This window comes from Euleptes europaea, chromosome 19 (genome assembly GCF_029931775.1).
Source record: "Euleptes europaea isolate rEulEur1 chromosome 19, rEulEur1.hap1, whole genome shotgun sequence".
NCBI lineage: Eukaryota > Metazoa > Chordata > Lepidosauria > Squamata > Sphaerodactylidae > Euleptes > Euleptes europaea.
Window position 1 is genome coordinate 16,941,149 of NC_079330.1, and position 25,423 is coordinate 16,966,571.

Genomic DNA, 25,423 nt, shown 5'->3' on the forward strand with positions numbered 1-25,423 from the left:
AATGCAAATATACCGATTTATTTTGTATGTGTGTGTGTATGTGTGGTGAAAAGTGCCATCAAATCGCTGCTGGCTTTTGGCGACCCCTCATGGGGTTTTCAGAGGTGGTTTGCCATTGCCTTCTTCTATGGAGTCTTCCTTGGAGGTCTCCCTTCCAAGTACCGACCCAGCTTAGCTTGTGAGATCTGATGAGATCAGGCTATACTATACCATTCCACAACCCACAGGCCACCTAAATGTATTTAATAATCACTCCCTCCTAGGCAGCTGGTAATTTCTTGAGCTTGGGGGATCTCTAGGCTAGGGATCTCTAAAAGAAGCTTTGGGGCATCTTTTCAAACTTCAGTTCCCTTTAGGGGTGCCAACAACTTGGAGGGGAAAAATGTCTTGCCCCTTCACATAAGAACATAAGAAAGGCCCTGCTGGATCAGACCAAGGCCCATCAAGTCCAGCAGTCTGTTCACATAGGGGCCAACCAGGTGCCTCTAGGAAGCCCACAAGCAAGACGACTGCAGCAGCACCATCCTGCCTGTGTTCCACAGCACCTCATATAATAGGCATGCTCCTCTAACGCTGGAGAGAATAAGTATGCATCATGACTAGCAGGCATGGATACCCCTGCTAGTCATATGCCTGCTAGTCATTTTGACTAGCAGGCATGGATACCCCTCTCCTCCATGGACATGTCCACTCCCCTCTTAAAGCCTTCCAAGTTGGCAGCCATCACCACATCCTGGGGCAGGGAGTTCCACAATTTAACTATGTGTTGTGTGAAGAAATACTTCCTTTTATCTGTTTTGAATCTCTCACCCTCCAGCTTCAGCAGATGACACCACCCACACTTGAGCTCTGAGAGGGACGTTTGGAGGTAGAGTTGCCAACTCTGTGTTTGGAAATACCTGGAGATTTGGGAGCGGAGCCTGAGGAGGGCAGGGTTTGGGGAGGGGAAGGACTTCAATGGGGTATAACGCCATAGAGTCCACCTTCCAAAGCAGCCATTTTCTCCCGGTGAACTGATGCCTGGCGATCAGTTGTAATCCCAGGAGATCTCCAGTTACCACCTGGAGGTTGGCAACCCTATCTGGAGGGGTCGGGAACAGTGGCTGAGCATCCCTCGGGCCTCTGTGGTCTCCCTTTGCCTGTCAAGAGTCCCAGAGAAGGGGGAGGTTGTCTTCCTTCTCCGTGAGGTACGGAGGGAGAGAGGCTTTCTGAGGGAAAGGGAAAAAACGGAACAGTGGGCTTAAAGTGGCTGAGGGGCTGTGGCTCAGTGGTAGAGCATCTGCTTGGCATGCAGAAGGTCCCAGGTTCAATTCCTGGCATCTCCAGTTAAAGGGACTAGGCAAGTAGGTGATGTGAAAGACCCCTGCCTGAGACCCTGGAGAGCCGCTGCCGGTCCGAGTGGACAATACTGACTTTGATGGACCGAGGGTCTGATTCAGTATAAGGCAGCTTCATGTGTGTTCATGTGTGACGTTACACATAGTCCTTCCGGGCGTAGCTGCCCAGGTTGGAGTGTTTTGTCGCACAATATCTCACCAGGTGGGGTTTCTGGGCCTTGTTTTGAGGGAAGAGGCAGCAGAGGGTGGAGCCCCCGAACACCAAGAGGGCTCCGGCTGCCCAGCCCACGTAGAGCGCGACGCCCAGTTCTCGTTTCAGGGCTTCAGGCACCAGGGGGTTGTAGAAATTGCTGACGATGGTGCTGGCCAACCAAGAGACCGGGACGAGAAGCGCCATCCCGGCCAGGACGAAGACGGTGCCGGCCACCGCTGAGATTTTGGCCTTGGCGCTCCGGTCCTCCACGCAGCGCGTGCACTCGGCTCCGGCAATGGCGACGAGGAGGGCCAGGAAGGCCATGGCGATGGAGACCACCACGAGCGCGCGGGCGGCCTGCAGGTCGGACGGGAGGTCCAGCAAGGAGTCGTAGATCTTGCACTGCATCTGGCCGGTGCTCTCGTAGACGCAGCTCATCCACAGGCCCTCCCAGAAGACCTGCGCCACGATGATGTTCGAGCCGATGAAGGCCGTCATCTTCCACATGGGAAGGGCGCAGGCCAAGATGGCCCCCAGGCAGCCCAGGACCGACAGGGCCAGCCCCGCCAACTGCAAGGCCAGGGCCGCCATGGCTGGAAAAGAGCACAGGGGTTGGTTAGGAGGAACACACGAACACATGAAGCTGCCTTCTACTGAATCAGACCCTGGGTCCATCAAAGTCAGTATTGTCTACTCAGACCGGCAGCGGCTCTTCAGGGTCTCGGGCAGAGGTCTTTCGCATCACCTACTTGCCTGGTCCCTTGAACTGGAGATGCCGGGAATTGAACCTGGGACCTCCTGCATGCAAAGCAGAGGCTCTACCACTGAGCCACGGCCCCTCCCCAAACAAATAGGGCTGCCAAAGGCAATGGGCAGGGGTGTGAATACTCTGCTCCCCACCCTCGAAATGATAATTTATTTTAATTTTACTTCACGTATACCCCAGTTTTCCTCACATTGAGGACTGAATGAGGCTTATGTCATTCTCCTCTCTTCCATTTTATCCTCACAACAACCCTAGGGTTGCCAACCTCCAGGTGGTGGCTGGAGATCTCCTGCTATTACAAGTGATCTCCAGGTGACAGAGATCAGTTCCCCTGGAGAAAATGGCTGCTTTGGCAATTGGACTCTATGGCATTGAAGTCCCTCCCCTCCCCAAACCCCGTCCTCCTCAGGCTCCGCCCCAAAACCTCCCGCCAGAGGCAAAGAGGGACCTGGCCTCCCTAAACAACCCTGTGATATTTTTAAAAAACGAGAGTAGCTTTAGCTGCAAAGTGAAAAGCAGTACTCAGTTTCCCCCTTGCACCCCAAGAATCGAGATAATGTAATGACTGATTGAGTGATTGACTGCAACTCTTTGAAAGGAAAACATTGGAATATGGGTGGCAAAAAAACCAACAACCCCAATGCAAGGAGGTTGATTAATGTCTATGGAGGAAGGTGGATTTGCAATCTCTGTAAAAGCCTGGTGCAAACGCGTTTAAAAACTGCATTCCTGCTTTTCTCACATGGATCCTAACAGCAGAGGAGCGAGGCTGTAAGTAGCCCGTGTGAAATACGTGCCTGAATGGTTCCTGGCATGCAGTTAGGGTTGCCAGGTCCCTTAAAAATAAGGTATGGGCTAAAATAATTATTAGGTTTATACTTTTCTGTATAAATGATACAATGAATAAAAAGGAACTCTGTCCTATAATTGTTATAATTTATATTAATAGAATTCTACTACCGGGTAATAAGCTGAGGAAAGCAAAATGAAACGTGTTTGATATCCGGAAGACACGTCCTTATCGCACCTGGTATCCCTCGGGATAAGGTTTATTTCTATTATTTATCGTTTGGAGTAACCAGCTGAGAGTTAGCAACTCTGTTACATCCCCTTTGCTTTGGGAATATAAAGCGCAATCAGCACTGGTACACTGTTCGCAATCCACAAAGGAAATCGACACGCGCTGCTTGCAATTTGTGAGCGAATGAAACTGACAAGCTATTATCACTGCGGAATTCCCAGACGGGAACTTCAACTATCAAACGGACAGATTGGAACAGTAACCTAAAAAGTTTTGATTTTGTGTTATGTTTTGCTTTGTTTGATCTACATGTATATAATATTGATAGTGTGAAATTAACACTGTTATATTTTGAATATATTGAAAAATTACAGACAAAATTTGTGTTTTTTAAAAAAAAAATTATTAGAATAGAACTGAGCAAGAATGCTGTATTATCTTTCAATAATTATACCAGCTCCAGAGGTGGGTTTTTGTGATAATTAGTACCTGGAGGTTGGCAACCCTAGCCATTTTCTCCAGGGGAACTGATCTCTATCGGCTGGAGATCAGTTGTAACAGCAGGAGATCTCCAGCTAGTACCTGGAGGCTGGCAACCCTATATGCAGTTTACTCATTCGTCCATTTGTCATGTATATTTTGTATAAACAGACAAACAACATGAGAGCACTTTATTGTGTTGATTCTTTTTAAAAACTCTTTTATGTATAAATAAGGGCTTTAAAAAAAATGTTTATAACAACAGCCTGCTGGTGTCGTGATTGAAGTGATAGACTGGGATCGGAGAGACCCGGGTTTGAATCCCCACTCTGCCAGGGAAGCTTGCTGGGCCACCTTGGACCAGTCACTCTCCCTCAGCCTAAACTTCCTCGCAGGGGTGTTGTGCAGGTAAAATGAAAGAGGGGAGTCCAGCGTGTGCTGCCCGGAGCTGCTTGGAGAAATGGTGGAATTAAAAAAAATAGACTAAATAAATAAGGGATTGCAAGCATTTGTATCTTTGAGAGCCAGCATGGTGTAGTGGTTAAGAACGGTGGTTTGGAGCGGTGGAGTCTGATCTGGAGAACCGGGTTTGATTCCCCACTCCTCCAACATGAGTGGCGGAGGCTAATCTGGTGAACTGGGTTGATTTCCCCACTCCTACACACGAAGCCAGCTGGGTGACCTTGGGCTAGTCACAGCTCTTAGAGCTCTCTCAGCCCCACCTACCTCACAGGGTGTCTGGTGTGGGGAGGGGAAGGGAAGGTGATTGTAAGCCGGTTTGATTCTCCCTTAAGTGTAGGGTTGCCAACTGCCAGGTAGTAGCAGGAGATCTCCTGCTAATACAACTGATCTCCAGCCGATAGAGATCAGATTACCTGGAGAAAAATGGCTGTTTTGGCAATTGGAATCTATGGCATTGAAGCCCCTCCCCTCCCGAAACCCCGCCCTTCTGAGGCTCTACCCCAAAAATCTCCCACCAGTGGCGAAGAGGGACCTGGCAACCCTACTTAAGTGGCAGAGAAAGTCGGCATATAAAAACGAACTCTTCTTCTTCTTCTTCTTCTTCTTCTTTGTGTCGATTATGCATGCCTTTTCCAACCATCAGAGGTTGCCTCGCTCTCCCGCTTGCCTTTCCCCATGTTTTGCCTGCATTTTCAAAGAGCTGTCTTATCTCAGATTTGAAAACGTGGCCAAAACCCGGGGAAAGGCAGGGGAGAGCAAGGCGACCTGGTAGGAAACTGCATGCATAAATCAACACAAAGACCCGAAGTCGTCGGAGGGGTGACGGCAAATGAAAAAGCCATGCATAAAAGACCAAACAACGCTGCACAGGCCATGGAAGGAGTGTGCAGTTGGGGCGTTGCTGGGGAGGAGAAGCAGCCTTGCATCATGTGTTTTGCTTTGACTGAACAGGTGTTGTTGTGAAACCTTGGGCGCCAACTGCAAGGTTTAGAACCCCTTTGAGAAGGTGAGGCGGACCCAAAGAAAGGGAAGAGAGGACAGAGCCAAATGCCCTAGAAGTAGGAATCTCGTATCTGAAGAGTTGGCACCTCTGGCCTTCGTTGTGGTCTATAGAAGCTGCCATGAGCCAAGCGGTGCTGCCATAAGCGCCCAGAAACACAGCTCAGGTGGATTTTGCAACCGGAAACTAATTCCAATGATGCCTATGCATCAGTTTCCACACCCCAAATCGATTTTGCAAGCCTTGCTTCTGATCCACAGATGACACATAATGCAGGGGAGGCATAATCTATTAAGGGCTGATATTGTCCTGGGGGCATTTGCAACTTGTAGACTCTCCTGTATCCTATGAACAGTGTGCGCAAGGGGAGGGGGGAGGGTTGCCAGGTCCCTCTTCGCCACAGGCGGGAGGTTTTTGGGGTGGAGCCTGAGGAGGGCAGGGTTTGGGGAGGGGAGGGACTTCAATGTCTTAGGCCATTTATGCATGGTCAATTTTGATGCTCGTTCAAAGCTCTTTTTTAAAATGTGACTTTAAAAATGCCTATTCACGGTCCCGATGCAAAAGGAGAAATTCCCCCCACCCCCCACTCGCCTGATTCTTCATTTGTTTGCATAACTATTAGCATGTGCATCGATAACGAGCCGCTGTTGTTTTGCATGGTTCCCTCTGGTTATTCTTCGCAGCAGTGGCGGAGCTAACACAAAAGGTAGCGTTAAGTGGGCTCTTTTGTAATGCGAAGTAGGTCTGCACCGGCTTTGCAGTCACTTCCGGAATGACGGTTCAGCGTGAAAAATTCAAAAAAATCTGCAGGGCAATTCAGCCTGGAATGCGCTGCTAATTACCATGGAAAAGTGGCCATAGAGTCCAACTGCTAAAGCAGCCATTTTCTCCAGATGATCTGATCTCTATCAGCTGGAGATCAGTTGTAATAGCAGGAGATCTCCAGCTAGTACCTGGAGGTTGGCAACCCTATGGGGGGGACAAAAACGGACTCAGACTCTCGATTTACCAAGCCCAGTATTGTCTCCTTGTAGCTCTCCAGGGTCTCAGCGGTATTTCCCAACACCTTCGGCCCTTGAGCTGGAGATGTCAGGAATGGAACCTGTATCTGCCTGCAAAGCCATCTGCTCCAGAATTAGGGTTGCCAGGTCCCTCTTTGCCACTGGCAGGAGGTTTTTGGGGCAGACTCTGAGGAGGGCGGGGTTTGGGGAGTGGAAGGACTTCAGTGCCATAGTGTCCAGTTGCCAAAGCGGCCATTTTCTCCAGGTGAACAGATCTCTATCAGCTGGAGATCAGTTGTAATATCAGGAGACGCCCAGCTGCTCTCCATTAGGCTTCCCAGATAGGGTTGCCAACCTCCAGGTACTAGCTGGAGAGCTCCTGCTATTACAACTAATCTCCAGCCAATAGAGATCAGTTCCCCTGCAGAAAATGGCCGCTTTGGCAATAGGGCTCTATGGCATTGAAGTCCCTTCCCTCCCCAAACCCCGCCCTCCCCAAAACCTCCTGCTGGTGGTGAAGAGGGACCTGGCAACCCTATTCCCAGAATATATTCAGTCCTCAGACTATTTCTGATCTTCTGGTTAATTTACAAACCCTCTCTTCTGGTTAATTTACAAAGCTGCATTTTCCTGCATACTTGGAGAAACACCCCCCACCCCGGTATATCCAGACCCTACCTTAATATGTGAATGGTTTCACTATGTAGCTTATTATGACCAACAACCAGCCAGATTACAAGAGAATACAATAATTTGGTTTGGAGCAATTAAGAGAACAAGTAGCTTTGCATATAGAAAATGAAAATTTAAGTAATAGCAGGAGATCTCCAGCTAGTACCTGGAGGTTGGCAACCCTATCCCGGATTGAGCTCCTCTAATGCAAAATCCATACAGTGAGGGCACTCAGGACTCAGCAAAGCGCCTCTCCCGTTTCCCCCTGCTTGGCTGCGCTGCCAAAGCAAGATAGGCAAGGCACGTAGTTTGCTTGGCTGGCTGTGGGTGCAGTTTACCATTGGGCGTGCAGAGGATCCGGCTGCAAGATGGTCAAACCCAAGCAGGCGGTTCCAGAGCCTGTTTTTCCAGCAGCTGCGCCAGCCAGGATGGGGCGACGGTGTTTGGCTCAGCAGAATGTTCTGCATGCACAGCCGGGCCCCCACCCCACCCCACCCCCCGTCAATCCCAGCTTTTGAAGCATGGAGATTTTTGTGAGCCAACGGTGCCGCCACTACGTCCGGCATGCGCACCACCTGCAAATAGGGTTGTCAACCTCCAGGTCCTGCACTAAGAACAGCAGCACTCTGGCTCAAAATAGTAACACATAAACTGTTTATACTCTACTAAACAAAGTGATGGACATTACACAATCTTCAAACGGGGTGTGAACAAAGACACGAATCTTACAACCAAACTATCAACTATACACCCAGTGAAACATATATAACAATCATGCAAACCGTATGTACAAAGAAGTCCATCAGTCAAATTCCTCTCTCTCTATATATATATATGCTATCAAGCATATATTTTTCTATATATATATATATATATAGAAATATATTTTTCTATATATATTTTTTTCTATATATATGCTATCAAGTCCACCGGACTCATATTTTTCAAGTTGGACTTGATAGATCACTAAACAAAGTGATACTAAACAAACAAACTATCAACTATACACCAGTGAAAAAACATATATAACAATCATGCAAACCGTATGTACAAAGAAGTCCATCAGTCAAATTTTTCTATATATATGCTATCAAGTCCGCCGGACTCATATTTTTCAAGTTGGACTTGATAGTGTATATAGAGAAAAATTTGACTGATGGACTTCTTTGTACATATGGTTTGCATGATTGTTATATATGTTCTTTCACTGGTGTATAGTTGATAGTTTGGTTGTTTAGTAACACTTTGTTTAGTATAGTATAAACAGTTTACAAGTTACTATTTTGAGCCAGAGTGCTATTGTTTTTAGTGCATCTACTGAGTACAGCATAGGTGAATTTGCTTTTGTTAGAACCTCCAGGTCCTAGCTGGAGATCTCCTGCTATTACAACTGATTTCCAGCCAATAGAGATCAGTTCCCCTGGAGAAAGTGGCCGCTTTGGCAATTGGACTTTATGGCGTTGAAATCCCTCCCTTCCCCAAACCCTGCCCTCCTCAGGCTCCCCCACGAAATCTCCCGCCAGTGGTGAAGAGGGACCTGGCAACCCTACCTGCAAAGGAGGTAGAGATGGTTTCCTTATCTATGGTCTTTTATGCATGGCTGTTTCCTTCGCGGTCACCCCTCCGACAACTTTGGGGCTCTGTTTTGATTGACTATGCTGTTTCCGACCATCAGAGATAGCTTCGCTCTCCCCCTGCATTTCTCCATGTCTTGCCTGCATTTTCAAATTCGAGATAAAACAGGTCTCTGAAAACAGGGGCAAAACCCAGATGGAGAGGGAGGCGACCTCTGACAGCCGGAAACAGCATGCATAATCAAAACCCAAAGACGCTGGAAGGGTGACGGCGAGGGAAACAGCCATGCATAAAAGGCCGACGAGGACTAGGGTTGCTGGCTCTGGATTGGGAAATACCTGGAGATTTTGGGGGTGGAGCCTGAGGAGGGAGGGGGAATCACTAACCCCATACGGGAAGCCCAAATTGCCCCTTACCCTGCCTCTCAACCCGTCACTGGAATACGTTACCTGTGGGGCTGGGGACGAGCATTACAGAACACAAGCTGAAAAGGTATCACCGGCATTTCCCAGGGTCCAGAGACTGTTGAGAGAGCCACTGTGGTGTATAGGGTTGCCAACCTCCAGGTACTAGCTGGAGATCTCCTGCTATTACAACTGATCTCCGGCTGATAGAGATCAGTTCGCCTGGAGATGGCCGCTTTGGCCATTGGACTCTATGGCATCGAAGTCCCTCCCCTCCCCAAACCCTGCCCTCCTCAGGCTCCGCCCCAAAAACCTCCCACTGGAGGTGAAGAGGGACCTGGCAACCCTAGTCGTGTAGTGGTTAAAGCCTGACAAAAACACAGTAGCAAAGCCACACCGAAAGCGGATACAAATGATAGGCCATTTATGCATGGCCGTTTCCTCACGGTCCCCCCACCGGTTACTTCGAGGCTTTGCTCTGGTTATGCTTGCGTTTTCTGACCGTCGGAGGTCGCCTCCCTCTCCCCGACCGTCTCCGCACGTTTTGCCGGCATTTTCTGGATCCGTGTTTAGCCGGCGTCCAGAAAGCGTGGGGGAAATGCGTGGCGACATGTGGGGAGAGCAAGTCAACCTCTGGCGGTTGGAAAATGCAAGCATAATGAAAGCAAAGCCCTGTAGTCGTTGGCGGAGGGACCGTGAGGAAAGAGCCAGGCATGAATGGCCACTGAGTATAAAGTACGCGGCTGTAGGGCACTGACTAATTATAACATCTCAATAATTTATTTCAACAAGATATGCATATATATTGCTGGTTACATCGAAGTAAAAGTTCTGCTTCACGCTATAATCCTTCTTTGAGATAAACTGTTCACAGATAACCTCCGAAAAACACTGAAATTTAACGCATGAAAACTGGGGTCATCAACGGTTTTACTGTCACTAACCAAATAACAGAACCTTTCCAGCTTTCCAAGCCATTTCCTCATACTCCTTATAACAACCCTGCCTGTTAGTGGAGGTGAATTACCCCCATGCTACAGACGTGGAGGCTGAGACAGAGCCGTTTGCATGAGACCGCTAAATGTGCTCATGCCACAGGTGAGATTCGAACGGGGGACTCTCAGCTCTGTGCCACACCACTTCTCTAAAGAAAAGCGTTTTCGCTTTAGTGATCAAAGAGCTTAAGCAGGCAGACTGCAGCGAGAGAAACCAGCAAGAAGCCCTTGATTCCTCATATATACACACATTTATTTAACACAGTGTATTCAAAACCATTTACAGGCTGCTTTCCCATAAACTTTAACATGGTTCAGATAAAACATCATTTAAAATTATGACATAAAATAAAATACAGAGGGGGAGGGAATATATGATGACAGAGCGGCGAAAGAGTCAGCTTCTCTGTTCTGATGATCCCTGATATGAGCAGACCAGAATACCCAACCCTGCAAGAAAGAGGGGGACATTCTCACAACACCACCCTGGCCATGCAAATAGGATTGGCATCAAAGGCCAATCCTGATGCATCCCTAGGTTATTCAGTACTGTAAGAAAGACACTTTGCACCTGCTCAGAGGCACATCGTTTGCTATTTCATCAGCCACAGGCCCAGGCCCTGATATTCAAAATAGGCTGAGCTTTCAAGAACCCTCCTGATGGATCGTGACTTCCAAATGTACAGAGCGGGCGCCGTGGGGAAGAGTGGATGAAAACTATACTTTCTAAAACAGGAGGTTGCGATGTTCAAAGAGTTCCTCAAAGCCGCTTGTTTCGGACTGGAAGTTCTCTTTCCGCATCCCAGAATGGAGAATTTAAGTTACAATGACTCAGTGGTGTAAGCGAGGCACTCTGCACGTGGTCAGAGCACGATCCCCTGCGGCCAAACTGCACTGACAAAAAGCTGCTTTCATGCATCACAAGAAGGGCCTTGGCAACGGAAGCAGGTTCCAAGCTAAGGCCGGTTCCGCATTAAGTTCTGCTAAGATTCTGAGGCTTGCCCTTCTCTTTGGCGCTACCACCGTGCTTCCCTATTTAAATTTTAGCTCACCTTCTAAAATCAGAAAAGTCAGCCTGAATGTTTGCCTCTGATGAACAACTTAGACCTCAGGAAGCCCATTATACTGTGAAATCTTGCAGGGATGAGTCGGCCCGCCCAAAGACGGGGTGTGGCTCTCGCCTTTCGGGGTTTCGGAAGGGAGGGAAGGCTTACACGCAGTTTTCATTGCTCTGTTCATTTAAACACTTACCAAAAACCCGCAAGCAATGTGCTACCCACTAGCCAGTCCCCCATTTGACCTTGTCGGTCCTTCACGGCCGTTTGCCAGCCCTCATCCCAGGGTGGGGTTGCCAGCCTCCAGGCGGTGGCTGGAGATCTCCTGCTATTTCAACTGATCTCCAGGCGATAGAGACCAATTCGCCTGGAGAAAATGGCCGCTTTGGAAGGTGGACTCTATGGCACTATACCCCATTGAATTCCCTCCCCTCCCCAAACCCCACCCTCCTCAGGCTCCAACCCCCAAATCTCCAGGTATTTCCCAAACCAGAGCTGGCAACCCTACCCCAGGGTCCAAAATAACAAGATCAGACCAATATTCTTGATTCTGTCTTCGGGTTCCCAGTCCGCAGTCCAATGCAATACCAGCGTGGATTAGTCTTCAAGTGCTAGGCAACCAGAGGTGGCCCTGGAGACTCCGATACACAAACCCCACACTCTACAATTGTTGCTGTCCATTCCATTCCGGCGGCATGCTGACGGAAAAGCACAGAGGAAAGCCCTTCAGCCTCCCCAGTCCAGCTTTGCAAGCTGAAATCCAGTGGATGACCTTGAAGATAACCTTTTGGCCATCATCCAAAGGAGCCACCTCAGAAGCTGGTCCTCCATGGGCTTCCAGCGGGTGACAGAGGCAGGCACCCCAGCCAGCCGATCACATTCTCCTTCTCACGCTCAGCACCTGAGATGTTTCCTCAAAAGACCAAACACAGGAGAATGACATCTGCTTTCAGAATCAGGGTGAGGAGCTCTGGTCACAGCAAAAAAGTTTTTAAGTTACGGGTCTGTCCAACATAGAAGAAACACAGTCTTAGATGTCCCCCGTTGGGGGGGTGGCAGAAAGTCCCACGCCAAACCCGCACAGCAGGGAATCGGGCTAATTTTTAGACGTAGTTACTGGTCGGCATGGACCGGGTTGCCGTATACTTTGCTGAGTAGGGTTTCTCATTTTTCGGGGGGCAGTTGCAGCAGAGTAACACCCCTCCGAGGAGGAGCAGGCCGGCGGAGGCCCAGCCGATGTACAACGAGGCGCCCATCTCCCGCTTCTGGCTGTCGGTGACCATGGGGTTGTAGAAGTCCCGGATGATCATGTTGGCAGTCCAGCAGAGGGGGATGAGGAGCATGAGGCTGGACAAGATGAAGATGACGCCGGACAGGACGACGATCTTGGCCTTGGTGGCCTCATCCTCCACGCAGCTGGTGCACTTCCCCCCGAGGATGGCGAAAAAGATCCCCACCACCGCCAGGACGATCGCGATGACCACCAGGGCGCGGGCGGCCTGCATGTCCTGAGCCAGCGCCAGCATGGACTCATAGATTTTGCACTGCATCTGCCCGGTGCTCTGGACCACGCAGCTCATCCACAGGCCGTCCCAGATGATTTGGGCCACCACAATGTTGTTGCCGATGAAGGCCGTCACCCGCCACATTGGGAGACCGCAGCAGAGGATGCTGCCCAGCCAGCCAATGACCGAGAGGGTGATGCCCAAGACTTGTATCCCCATGGTCGCCATGGCGCCCCGCTCCCGGCTCCCTGCACCTGCCGCTGAACCGAAACGGGAAAGCTGCAGCGACTGTGGATGCTGCTGTGCTAGTGAGCTGCGGGTGGTAAATTTGGGGAAATTATATGTCTCGGCGGTGGGTGGAGTCTCCCGAGCCCCATCCAGTCTGAACAGACGCTGAGGCTCAAACCAGTTCGCCTGGATTCCTCCTTGTCATCGCAGGCCGGGATCTTTGCTTTTCAAGGATCAAGCTGTCTACTGGACTGGGAGGACTGGTTTTTCCCTTTTTCCCAACTGGGTAAAATTAAATCTCAGCCGGGACCAAAAAAAAAGGGAATGAGTTAGGATGAGACACGCAAAGGGTGTGTGAAACTTTGCCCCGTTCTGCTGTTTGGTAAAACTGATCTGAAGACAGGAATGTATGAATCCACTTACTGGGGCAGCCCAAAGATCTGTCTAGTCCAGCATTCTGCTTCCAACTGTGGACAGCCAAATATTTCATGATCAGGATCGGAAAGCAACTGCTCTTGTCTCCAACAACGGATATTAAGAACATAAGAAAAGCCATGCTGGGTCAGACCAAGGCCCATCAAATCCAGTAGTCTGTTCACACAGTGGCCAACCAGGGGCCTCTAGGAAGCCCCCAAACAAGACGACTGCAGCAGCATCCTGCCTGTGTTCCACAGCACCTAATGTATTCAGCATGCTCCTCGGATCCTGGAGAGAATAGGTATGCATCATGACTGGTATTCATTTTGACTAGTAGCCATGGACAGCCCTCTCCTCCATGAACATGTCCACTCCCCTCCTAAAGCCTTCCAAGTTGGCAGCCATCACCACATCCTGGGGCAGGGAGTTCCACAGTCCTGTTGTGCCATGAAAGTTTCCCTTCCCACACTCTCGCTTGTGATCCAGTCTGGATGCTTCAGGATGTTCCATTTCCACACAGCCCGTTGACAGCATCCATGAGTGAATCACCTCATCCTCTAAAGATGGGATGTCCAACCACACCCATCCCTCGCCATCGAGAGCACCGAACCAGTCAGAGCAGCGATAGTTGCCTCACAAGAAGAAATCCGGGTGCCACAAACAGCCAAGGAAGAAAACAGTGGGAGGGAAGGCCCAGATGTTTCCTGGTGCACACAGAATCCTTCTTTCTTCCCCTCTCTATTGGCTGATTTCCTCTTTAAAGTCCCAGGACTAAAAGCCCAGAGATGCTGAGAAGTGTCTTTAAAAAAAATGAAGAAGAAGAAGAAGAAGGAGGAGGAGGAGGAGGAGGAGGAAGTTTTTATATGCCGACTTTCTCTACCACTTAAGGAAGAATTAAATCGGCTTACAATCACCTTCCCTTCCCCCCCCCCCCCACAACAGACACCCTGTGAGGTAGGTGGGGCTGAGAGAGCCCTAAGAAAACTGTGACTAGCCCAAGGTTGCCCAGCTGGCTTCATGTGGAGGTGTGGGGAACCCAATCTGGTTCAGCAGATTAGAGTCCGCCACTCATGTGGAGGAGTGGGGGATCAAACCCGGTTCTCCAGATTAGAGTCCACTGCTCCTAACCACCGCTCTTACCCACTACACCACACTGACTTTCCAGGTTCAAAAATGTACCAGAGAGAATGAGAGAGAGAAAAACCCACAGTATGAATCTGTAATTTTATAACAAGAATCAATGAAAATATTGTGATTATATAACATCGTAATTTTAATCACTGGTGAGATTAGCTGAAAGATAGCTTTCCCCTTTCTTTAAAGGGTTCAGGTAAATTTACGCTTACTACAGGCTATCATAATCTATAAAAGACAAAAAAATTGGCAACCGTACCCGTCACAGAAGACTGGGTACTTTCATGGGCATGGGAAAACTTTAAGGGATTTCCATTCTTCCTGAGAATGTGCATTTGTTTATTTATTAAAACATTTATACCCAGCCTGTCCCCATGGCTCAAGGCAAATTACAATACATAATTTACAATACATAATTTAAAACTTCCAGTAACAATAAAATGCCAGTTCACTCCCAACTGAATAAAATGCCTGCAGCTTATGCTTTTTTATGCTTTTTAAAAAATCTCTGGCAAATGACTGAATCCTAGAATCATAGAGTTGGAAGGGACCTCCAGGGTCATCTAGTCCAACCCCCTGCACAATGCAGGAAATAAAATAGCCTCTGGAAAGTTTCCAGTGCAATCTACCCTCATTTCCTTGGGGAGTCTATTCCAATAATTGGGAGCAACCACAGAAAAAGCACAGGCCCTAGTTGATGCTGGGCAGGCAACCTTTAGGGAAGGAACACCCAGAGGGTGGCAAGCTGAAGAACCTGGTGCACCGTGAACATACACTGAGTGGCAGTCTCATGAGACAAATATGTTAGTCCAGGCCATGTTGGGTTTGAGTCACACTTCCCCTAAAACATGACATGGTTTGAGTCACACTTCCCCTAAAAGATGAGTTAATTGTGCAAGGTTCCCTGTTCAGAATTACAGGCATGATTTAACAGTGCATGGTTCCTTGTTCAGAATCGCAGGCCCGACGTTATTGTGCAAGGTTCCCTGTTCAAAATCGCAGGCACAACTTAATTGTGCATGGTTCTCTGATCAGAATCGCAGGCACGACATAATTGTGCAAGATTTTCTGTTCAGAATCGTAGGAATTATTTAACTGTGCATGGTTCCAGAATCGCAGGCATGACGTAATTGTGCAAGATTCCCTGTTCAGAATCACAGGCATGATTTAACTGTGCATGGTTCCTTGTTCAGAATCGCAGGCACAACATAATTGTGCATGGTTGTCTGTTCAGAATCGCAGGCACGACTTAATTGTGCATGGTTCCCTGTTCAGAATCGCAGGCACGACTTAATTGTGCATGGTTTCCTGTTCAGAATCGCAGGCACGACGTAATTGTGCAAGGTTCCCTGTTCAGAATCACAGGCACGACATAATTGTGCAAGGTTCCTTGTACAGAATCACAGGCATGATTTAACTGTGCATGGTTCCCTGTTCAGAATCGCAGGCATGACATAATTGTGCAAGATTTTCTGTTCAGAATTGCAGGAATGATTTAACTGTGCATGGTTCCTTGTTCAGAATTGCAGGCACAACGTAATTGTACAAGGTTCCCTGTTCAGAATCACAGGCATGATTTAACTGTGCATGGTTCCTTGTTCAGAATCGCAGGCACGACATAATTGTACAAGGTTCCCTGTTCAGAATCACAGGCATGATTTAACTGTGCATGTTTCCCTGTTCAGAATCGCAGGCATGACTTAATTGTGCAAAGTTCCCTGTTCTAAATCACAGATATCTTTGGAATGCTTTTCATCCTCCATTCAAAAGCACAGCAAAGTCTTCGGTGCCAGTTCCAAGGCCTCACGCACCCAGCTCCTCATTCAAAATCATGCATGCTTCTAATGTCAGTTCTGAATTCTGGTTGCCCACCTGGCTGAATTTTGCAACATTTTGTGAATCAAATGACCTGCCATAAAGAAAAAAAGTTCACAAAAACAACTCCTAAATGGGTTCCTCTGTTGGGACATTTATCTGTAATAGCAGATGCTCTATCCTCTTTGGAGGGAGTGTAGAAATCACAAAATATTTGCAGTGTGCCTTACAGGTATCATACTGTCAGGTATCATACTCCTGGGCAGGAATGTGAAGAGCAGGCCCAGTAACTTTGGGGTTGAGAAAGCAAGCCCTTTAACGCCCCTGGCCGAGCTCCAGATAAGGATTCGCACAGCCAGCTGGTATCCAGAGATCTCAATCAAGTCCTTGCTGACTGACAAGCACAAGATTGCCATCTGGTTTTTTTTTCAGAACTTGAAAATTTGCTCCTCCATTTCACTCATCCTGTTTTCCAAGTTTACAGGAGATTGCTGACCTCTGTGGCAGTTGGTCCTTCTTTTCAGAGCCTAGGTGAGGCCTAGGGCTGCCAGATCCCTCTTCGCCACCAGCAGGAGATTTCGGGGGCAGAGCCTGAGGAGGGTGGGGTTTGGGGAGGGGAGGCAATAGAGTCCAATTGCCAAAGCAGCCATTTTCTCCAGGTGAGCTCCAGGTGATCTCCATTGGTTGGAGACCAGTTGTAATAGCAGGAGATCTCCTGCTAGTTCCTGGAGGTTGGCAACCCTAGTGGGACCAGAGGGTACCTCCCATTTCTAGAGTGCTGATTTTCCCCACTTAATAATTTTAAAGGGAGTGGGGTTGCCACCTTAGGCAGATCATGAGAGGGAGGGCATCATCTTCCAGGCATGGAGTAGGGGGTCGCTGGGAGTATGGGGGGAGGTTGTGAATTTCATGCATTGTGCAGGGGGTTGGACTAGATGACCCTAGTGGTCCCTTACAACTCTATGATTCTATTATTATTTAAATGGAAGCCTGATGTAGTGGTCAGCGTATCAGACTAAGACCGGGGCGGGGGGCTAGGTTCAAATTCCCACTCTGCAATGGAAGCTAGCTAGGTGACTTTGAGCCAGCCCCCGTCTCTTTTTCCTTCTGCCTAACCTACCTCACAGGGGTGTCGTTGTGAGGATCAGCTGGAGGAAGGAAGAACAATGTTGGAAGCCATTTGGGGTCCCCATTGGGGAGAAAAGCATATACGGAAATAAAGGCACCTGACTTTGCCAGCTCAGCACCAGGTAAGAGTGCTCCACACCCTCTCTGATGGGATCATTTGCTCTCTTGCTAGGATCCGGTTTTCATTTCCATTCTGCATAATAATGGAGCACACCTCTGCCCTGGAATGCTGGGTGTTCTGCCCTCATTTGCTAATAACTTCCCACCCACTCTCCTTCTGTATTGTGTGTTTGTGTGTGTGCGTGCGCAAACACACACATATACACATACATCCCACAACTTAATGTAAGGTTTCACATCCCTCCAGCTTCCAACAACCATTCGGACCATCGAATAGGGTTGCCAATCTCCAGGTGGAGGCTGGAGATCTCCCGCTATTACAACTGATCTTCGGGTGACAGAGATCAGTTCCCCTGGAGAAAATGGCTACTTTGGCAATTGGACTCTATGGCACTGAAGTCCCTCCCCCTCCAAACCCTGCTCTCCTCAGGCTCCACCCCCAAAATCTCCAGCTATTTCCCAGCCCAGACCTGGCAACCCTATCATTGAAGGAGGCATAGGCAACAGACAGGAACCTTCACATCACACCAGGTTCCAACTCCAGATAATCACACACAGAGAGAGAACATCTGCATTGGACTTGAGTGTCCTTTGATGGGTTTCTTATTCCTCTGAACCTCCCAGGGAGCCACTTTCAGCTAAAAAGCATGATTTAAAAATATTAAATACCTATGATGATAAGGCAGGCTCCTGAAAACATCTGCCACAACCAACGTGTCCGTCCTTAAGGCGCTACAAGACACTTTGCTTATTACATTTGGGAGGTTTAAAAAACAGAATCACCATCCCGCTTTTACAAAATGCCCGAGGCGTTGTGGTTACGTACATGGCTGGCGCTATAGAAACGAATGTGAATGTTTTCTTTCACATTTCCGCATGCATTTTGTAATCATAAATTAATTCCATTTTCAAAGATATAAAGAACTGTGTTAGTAAGACACTGTTGAGACCATGAGGGTCAAACATAAGGCCTGCGAGCTGGATCCCACCCCTTGAGAGCTCTTATCCGGCCCGCAAGGCAGCCATCCCCCCCCCATCCCACTCTCGATCACACTATTCTATGCAATTTATGCACCTTTTGCATACAGACATTACAATTTCGTTGTGTTTACATGCATGTTGAGTCACGGCCTAACTCATTCATTTGCTTACTCGAGAGGGTAGTGACACAGGCCGGGATCATCCACGACAAAGGAAAAGCTAGCATTTCAGACCCATCTCGTCATGAAGCTGCCTTATACTGAATCAGACCATTGGTTCTTCGAGGTCAGAATTGTCTACTCAAAAGGGCAGAGTCTCTCCAGCATCTCAGCTGGAGGTCTTTCACATCACCTACCTCAGCTGGAGATGCCTGGGATTGAACCTGGGACCTTCTGCATGCCAAGCAGATGCTCTGCCAATGAGCCACTGCCCCTCCCAATCTGAGACTCACAGTTTTCCTAGAAAAGCCTACAAAGGGAGGGAACGTGCTTTTGCTTCTCTCACCAGTTGCAAAGAGGGACCTGGCAACCCTAGACACCGATCCTCCACATGTTCAAGTGGGGAAAGGTTGATCCTTTTTATTTTAAAGAAAACATCATTGATGTTTCGATGAAGGAGGCTGGAATTCCCCTGACAGCAGGCCAGGCACGTGGGACTCTAATAGTCGCCACCACTTGTGCAGACAGCCAGAACCATGTAGTGGTTACAATATCATACTAAGAGCCAGAAGGTAAAGATAAAGGTGCAACAACCTGGTCATTACTGGCCCATGGGGTGACGTCACATCCCAACATTTACTAGGCAGACTATGTCTGGGGAGTGGTTTGCCATTGCCTTCCCCAGTCGTCTACACTTTACCTCCAGCAAGCTGGGTACTCATTTGACCGACCTCGAAGGATGGAAGGCTGAGTCAACCTTGAGCCGGCTACCTGAAACCGACTTCTGTCAGGATCGAACTCAGGTTGTGAGCAGTTTTGACTACAATACTGCAACGAGGCTTGCCAGGCCCCGCAGCTCCATCAGTGGGAGCGTTGTGGGGCTGTGGCGTTAGCACATGATGTGCCTACATCACTTCCGGTTTAACCCGAAAGTGAGGGGGACGCTCTAGCGATCCTGGCCAAAACTCTATGGTTTCCATAGAGTTTCCATAGAGTTTTAGCTGAGGATGCTAGAGAGTCTCTGTCACTTTCGGGTTTACCCAAAAGTGACGTGCGCACCACGTCTGCGCGCATGCCCGCAGTGCCCGCCGGCCCTCAGCTGTGGAGGAGTTGGAAATCAAACCCGGTTCTCCAGATCAGACTCCACTGCTCCAAACCACCACTCTTAACCACTACACCACGCTGGCTTTCCAATAGCTCATCTTAGGGTTGCCAGGTCCCTCTTCACCACTGGTGGGAAGTCTGGGGGAGAGCCTAGGGAGGGCAGGGTTTGGGGAGGGACTTCAATGCCATAGAGTCCAATTGCCAAAGTGGCCATTTTCTCCAGGTGAACTGATCTATATTGGCTGGAGATTAGTTGTAATAGCAGGAGATATCAAATTTATAGAGCCTAGTACTGGTATTTTTGCTGACTTATACTGTACAGTATTGGCGGTTCCTTTGATTGCTGCTGATTACCTGGAGGTTGGCAACCCTAGCTCAGCTTGAGGAACAGTCTGCTTTCGATCCAATGGAAAAAGTGTCTTGCAAACAGCTCTGCTTGTTCATTAAGGTAAAGGTCCCCTGTGCAAGCAGCGGGTCATTCCTGACCCATGGGGTGACATCACATCCCGACATTTCCTATGCAGACTTTGTTTATGGGGTGGTTTGCCAGTGCCTTCCCCACTCATCTTCCCTTTACCCCCAGCAAGCTGGGTACTCATTTACCAACCTCGGAAGGATGGAAGGCTGAGTCAACCTTGAGCCGGCTACCTGAAACCAACTTCCGTCGGGATCGAACTCAGGTCATGAGGAGAGCTTGGACTGCAGGACTGCAGCTTAACACTCTGCGCCACGGATTTAATATATGAGGGCAAAGCGGTTCACCCCACTATTTGGGTCTAGTTAACCCAATTCAAAGGCAGCTTGTCTTATTTACAAGACAAATGGTTGATGAAAGGTCAGTGAAAGTGAAACTGACCTAAAACGGAGAGATCAAGGTGTAGAAAGGGAGATAGGAGCTTAAGAGTTTCCCATGATGGTCCTTTTACCACACCTAAGGAAGCTGATGACACCAGGCCTAAGAACTCTCAATTAATCACCAGTCCTTAAACCCTATAACCTCACTGTCAACACTGATCATGTGTTACAGTGAACCCACGTATAAGGTTGCCAGCCACGGGTTGGGAAATACCTGAAGGTTTTGGTGATGGAGCCTAAGGAGGGTGGGATTTGGGGAGGGGAGGGACTTCAATGGGGTGTAATGTCATAGAATCCACCTTCCAAAGCAGCCATTTTCTCCAGGTGAACTGATCTCTGTTGCCTGGAGATCAGTTGTAATCCCAGGAGATCTCCAGCCACTACCCAGAGGTTGGCAGCCCTACCCACGTACACCCTGCATGTACATCTGATTGTAACAAAGAGCCAACATGCGTTCACTTTACAAATGAAATAGGGTTGCCAGCCTCCAGGTGGACACTGGAGATCTCCTGGGATTACAATTGATCTCCTAGCGACACTACCCTGGAGAAAATGGCCACTTTCGAAGGTGGACTCTATGGCATTATTCCCCATTAAAGTCCCTCCCCTCCCCAAACCCAGCCCTCCCCAGGCTCCACCCACCAAATCTCCAGGTATTTCCCAACCTAAAGCTGGCAACCTAGGGTTGCCAACCTCCAGGTAGTAGCAGGAGATCTCACGCTATTACAACTTATCTCCAGCCAATAGAGATCAGTTCGCCTGGAGAAAATGGCCGCTTTGGCAATTGGACTCTATGGCATTGAAGTCCCTCCCTTCCCCAAACCCCGCCCTCCTCAGGCTCTGCCCCAAAAAACCTCCCGCCAGTGGCGAAGAGGGACCTGGCAACCCTAGGAGTGACCCCAACCAGCAAGATGGGGACCAGCGAGACCATCCTAGACATCGATGGGTACAAGCCAGTTCCTGGAGGAATCCCAGCCTCCCCCTCCAAGGCAGAATCCGATCCTGGTGTTTCCAGCTTCCCTTATTCATAGGCACAAAACCCGAGAAGTGTCTGGTGGCGAACACAAGTCAGAGAGCTGAAGCTGGGCCAATGTTGGGGGTCTCTCTTTGCCGGGCCTGGGAGATGTGCAGACGGGGTTTACGCCGTGGGGACAAACAAACAGAGGAGAGGTTTACTCACCTGCTGAGATTTCGGTGGTTGCCAGAGAGCGGGGGCGCGATCCCAGACAGTGGGAAAGGGAGGGGGCCGCTTCCTTGGCTGCGAGGGTCCCTGGGCACCCAGCGGAGCTGCAGGACAAGTTCCTCGACAGGGAAGGCTGGGCCAGGCAGGTCGCCAGGGTAGGCGGGGGAGCCGTGGCAGAGAGCCACAAGGCTCAAGGCAGGGTGGCGGGAGGGTGTGCGGGAGCGTGTGCCCAGACGGAGCGAGCCGACAGGCCTTTGTCTCGGAAGACACAGCAGTACTGTGCAAGGAAGAATGTGCATAGTTTTGGACAACCTCTCCTCCTCCTGTGTGTCCCCCACCTGTTCTGGGTTGCAGTGTGTATGTGTGCGCTTGGGTGTATAGGAATTCCCTTAATGTCTGTTGCAAAGAATACGGTGACTTTCTCTTGGACTTCAGGAGACGGCCGAGGCATTGCAGAGAGGCAATTGTGGCAGCAAGCTGAGTGGAAATCTGTGGGCATGGTGGACTGCCATAGAGTCCAATTGCCAAAGCGGCCATTTTCTCCAGGTGGACTGATCTCTATTGGCTGAGGATTAGTTGTAACAGCAGGAGATCTCCAGCTAGTACCTGGAGGTTGAGAAGAAAATCACAGCACTGTGGCCATGGAATAACGATGCACTTAATATACGATGCCAATAATTTATAGTGCAAAAACATGCTGCTATACTACAAAACTACCCTTAACAATATCTAAAACATACAGAGTTACAAAAGATATAGACAAAACCACAATAAACATACAAAAGACTGGACATAATGTGCAACTGGCACGAAAGTGATGCACAAAATTACAAAGTTGCTGACAGTCGTCCCAGCCGGGACCGTGAGTCGAAGCTTTTGTAACTCTGTATGTTTTAGATATTGCTAAGGGTAGTTTTGTAGTATAGCAGCATGTTTTTGCACTATAAATGACTGGCATCCTGTATTAAGTGCATCGTTATTTGATGGCCACAGTGCTGTGATTTTCTTCTCATTATCTATAGTACAGCACATACTTTGTTTTTGTCATTGCAGTACCTGGAGGTTGGCAACCCTAGGTATGCCCCTCCCTTTGGAGGTTGCATTAGGGCTAGTAGCTATTGCCAGAAGGGGGGGTGTCCTACTGATTAGGGATGTACAGTTGGACGTTTACTAGTCATGATCTGTTGGAAAGAATGGAAAACGCTGGCCGTGCTCCCCATCCCAGACTTTTGGGAGCGGCCAGAACCCTTCTGATTTGATCACAGCTACGGTGCCTCAAAGTCTGGTTACATTTCTAGGAAGCAGGAAGGAAGGGCTTGGGCAGCAAAGGGAGAGAAACGTCCTGCATCAGGAGTTACGTGTACAACCGTAATGCTGACCAGAGCAGAAGAGGGCAGACGGGATCATCCTGATTAGCTTTTTCTGCTTATTGCGGCGCTCTCAGGGAGGACTTCTCAGGGAAGCAGGTGGGGCCCCTCCGTTTACATAGGAACATATGAAAGGCCCTGCTGGATCAGACCCAGGCCCATCAAGACCAGCAGTCTTTTCACACAGTGGCCAACCAAGTGCCTCTAGGAAGCCACAAACAAGACAACTGCAGCAGCACCGTCCTGCCTGTGTTCCACAGTATCTAATATAATAGGCATGCTCCTCTGATATTAGAGAGAATAGGTATGCTGCATGACTAGTATCCATTTTAACTAATAGCCATGAATACCCCTTTCCTCCATGAATACCCCTTTCCCCGCCTTGACAGTGACTTTCTCTGAGAGATGCTGCCTTCATTTCCTGCTCTGCCCTTCTGTCTACTTTCTGGGATTAATAATAAGACGTGCGCTGTTATTGAGCTGAGCAAACTGAGAAAATGTATAACAAGCACACAGATCACAATAGTGATACAAACAAACAAGTACTATCGATGTTGTAGCATGTATTAAAACTCATACAAGAAATTGTTCAGTCATTATAGTGACCGTCACTGTCACTCATACATGGATATTACAAACATAACAGTTAGTATACAAGAACCATAAAATGCCTCTAAACACTAGAAAAGATCCTCCAAACGGGGTGGAATGGAGCGTGTCCCCAAGTAACGCTGTTCCAAGCATGCACAGTAGTTGAAAAGTGCGCTGCACCGAGCATGCGCAGTGGTGAAAACTGAAGAGCAAGGAATGATCAATGAGACAATCGTAGTTTCCAATAACATAATGGACTCTTGTATATCCTCAAAGCGTTTGGTGTGTGCTGAGAAGATCTTGCATACACCACCCGGAAACCGGGAAACCAGCTGAGCTAAAAAAGCTCTGGGTAGGATCGGAAAACCTGATCCACGTATGGAGAATAAAATGACAAGCTCCAGTCAGACTCGTTTCGTTTCCTTCTTCAGAATGAAATTCATAGCATAATATCCATCGGACCGCAACATTTGCTGTTCTTGGAGAGACTCATATGTCATCTGTCTGGGACTGCCAACCACCTCCATGTGCCTGCTCTGCAAGGGAGGATGGCTTATAAAACAGGGATGATTCATTCTGTCGGCTTGGGTTGCCAACCTCCAGGGACTAGCTGGAGATCTCCTGCTATTACAACTGATCTCCAGCCAATAGGGATCAATTCACCTGGAGAAAATGGCCACTTTGGCAATTGGACTCTATGGCATTGAAGTCCCTTCCCTCCCCAAACCCTGCACAGGCACAAAGGAGCCATGCATTAACGGCCTGGGAGAGAGATTTAGGGAGGGGAGGGACCTCGGTAGGGTATAATACCAAGCAGTCCACCTTCCAAAGCAGCCATTTTCTCCAGGAGACATGGAATAAATGGTTTGCATAAATAAATCATAAATAAGTGATTTATGGAGCCTGTTGTAATTCTGGGAGATCTCCAGCCCCACCTAGAGGTTGGCAAGCCTAGTGATGGTGCTGGGTGGTATGTGGAATACCATCACTGTGCCCACCAGGAGTGCCACTATTGTACACCACTGGCAAGTCCTTCCCTGGCAGCATGTAGTTAGGGGGCTCTGCTTCAGCGGGCCCTGCCCGAAACCCTGGGCCCTGGCAAAAAAAAAACAACCATCAGATATGCTGGCACTAGCCCTGGGTACATTCTCTGAGCCTGTCGTCCCAGCAGGATGGGAAAGAAATAAACAAAAAATTCCCCTGTTTTCATTATAACAAAAGGGGTGCTTTCTTCTATCTCCCTGGAATTGGGAGGATTCTGACTTAGGGAGAGGGGAACCATCTCTGAGAAAGTTTTCCCAGCCTAAACAAACAAAAAAAGTTCCCTCCAGAAATAAAACCAGTGGAAATGAATTCAGAAGAAGAAGAGGAGGAGGAGGAGGAGTTGGAGTTGGTTTTTATAGGCCAACTTTCTCTACCACTTAAGGAAGAATCAAACCGGCTTACAATCACTTTCCCTTCCCCTCCCCACAACAGACACCCTGTGAGGTAGGTGGGGCTGAGAGAGCTCTAAGAGAGCTGTGACGAGCCCAAGGTCACCCAGCTGGCTTCGTGCGTGGGAGTGGGGAACCCAACCCAGTTCACCAGATTAGCATCTGCCGCTCATGTGGAGGAGTGGGGAATCAAACCCGGTACTCCAGATTAGAGTCCCCCGCTCCAAACCACCACTCTTAACCACTACACCACGCTGGTAATAACAACAGGTCCAAACAGAAGTAATTGTTTAAATAAAACAATACAAATCTGACTCAATATTTGTCCGTTTTGCATTGTACAGTGTTACGCGTCTGGTCCACGTGAAAGCCAGGATTGACGTGGGCTGCAGGGAGCTTCTGCCTGGACAGCAGTGGTTTATAAACCCACAACAGGAAGCTCA

At 48.8% G+C, this 25,423-nt stretch overlaps 2 protein-coding genes across 2 annotated transcripts; both read right to left on the minus strand.

Moving 5' to 3' along the window:
- Positions 1 to 1,473: 1,473 nt before the first annotated feature.
- LOC130491220 (claudin-3-like) lies at positions 1,474 to 21,672 on the minus strand. Its single transcript, XM_056864928.1, has 2 exons — positions 21,587 to 21,672; positions 1,474 to 2,123 (listed from the first exon to the last, which is right to left on the minus strand). Exon 2 carries the CDS (start codon positions 2,119 to 2,121, stop codon positions 1,474 to 1,476), a length of 648 nt encoding a protein of 215 aa, XP_056720906.1. The 5' UTR covers positions 2,122 to 2,123; positions 21,587 to 21,672.
- On the minus strand, positions 11,994 to 12,694 carry CLDN4 (claudin 4). The gene has a single exon (XM_056864929.1). It carries the CDS (start codon positions 12,692 to 12,694, stop codon positions 12,065 to 12,067), a length of 630 nt encoding a protein of 209 aa, XP_056720907.1. The 3' UTR covers positions 11,994 to 12,064.
- Positions 21,673 to 25,423: the final 3,751 nt, after the last annotated feature.

Coding starts and splice junctions, on each gene's coding strand:
- LOC130491220 (XM_056864928.1), bottom strand. CDS start 2,121: ATGGCGGCCCTGGCCTTGCAGTTGGCGGGGCTGGCCCTGTCGGTCCTG.
- CLDN4 (XM_056864929.1), bottom strand. CDS start 12,694: ATGGCGACCATGGGGATACAAGTCTTGGGCATCACCCTCTCGGTCATT.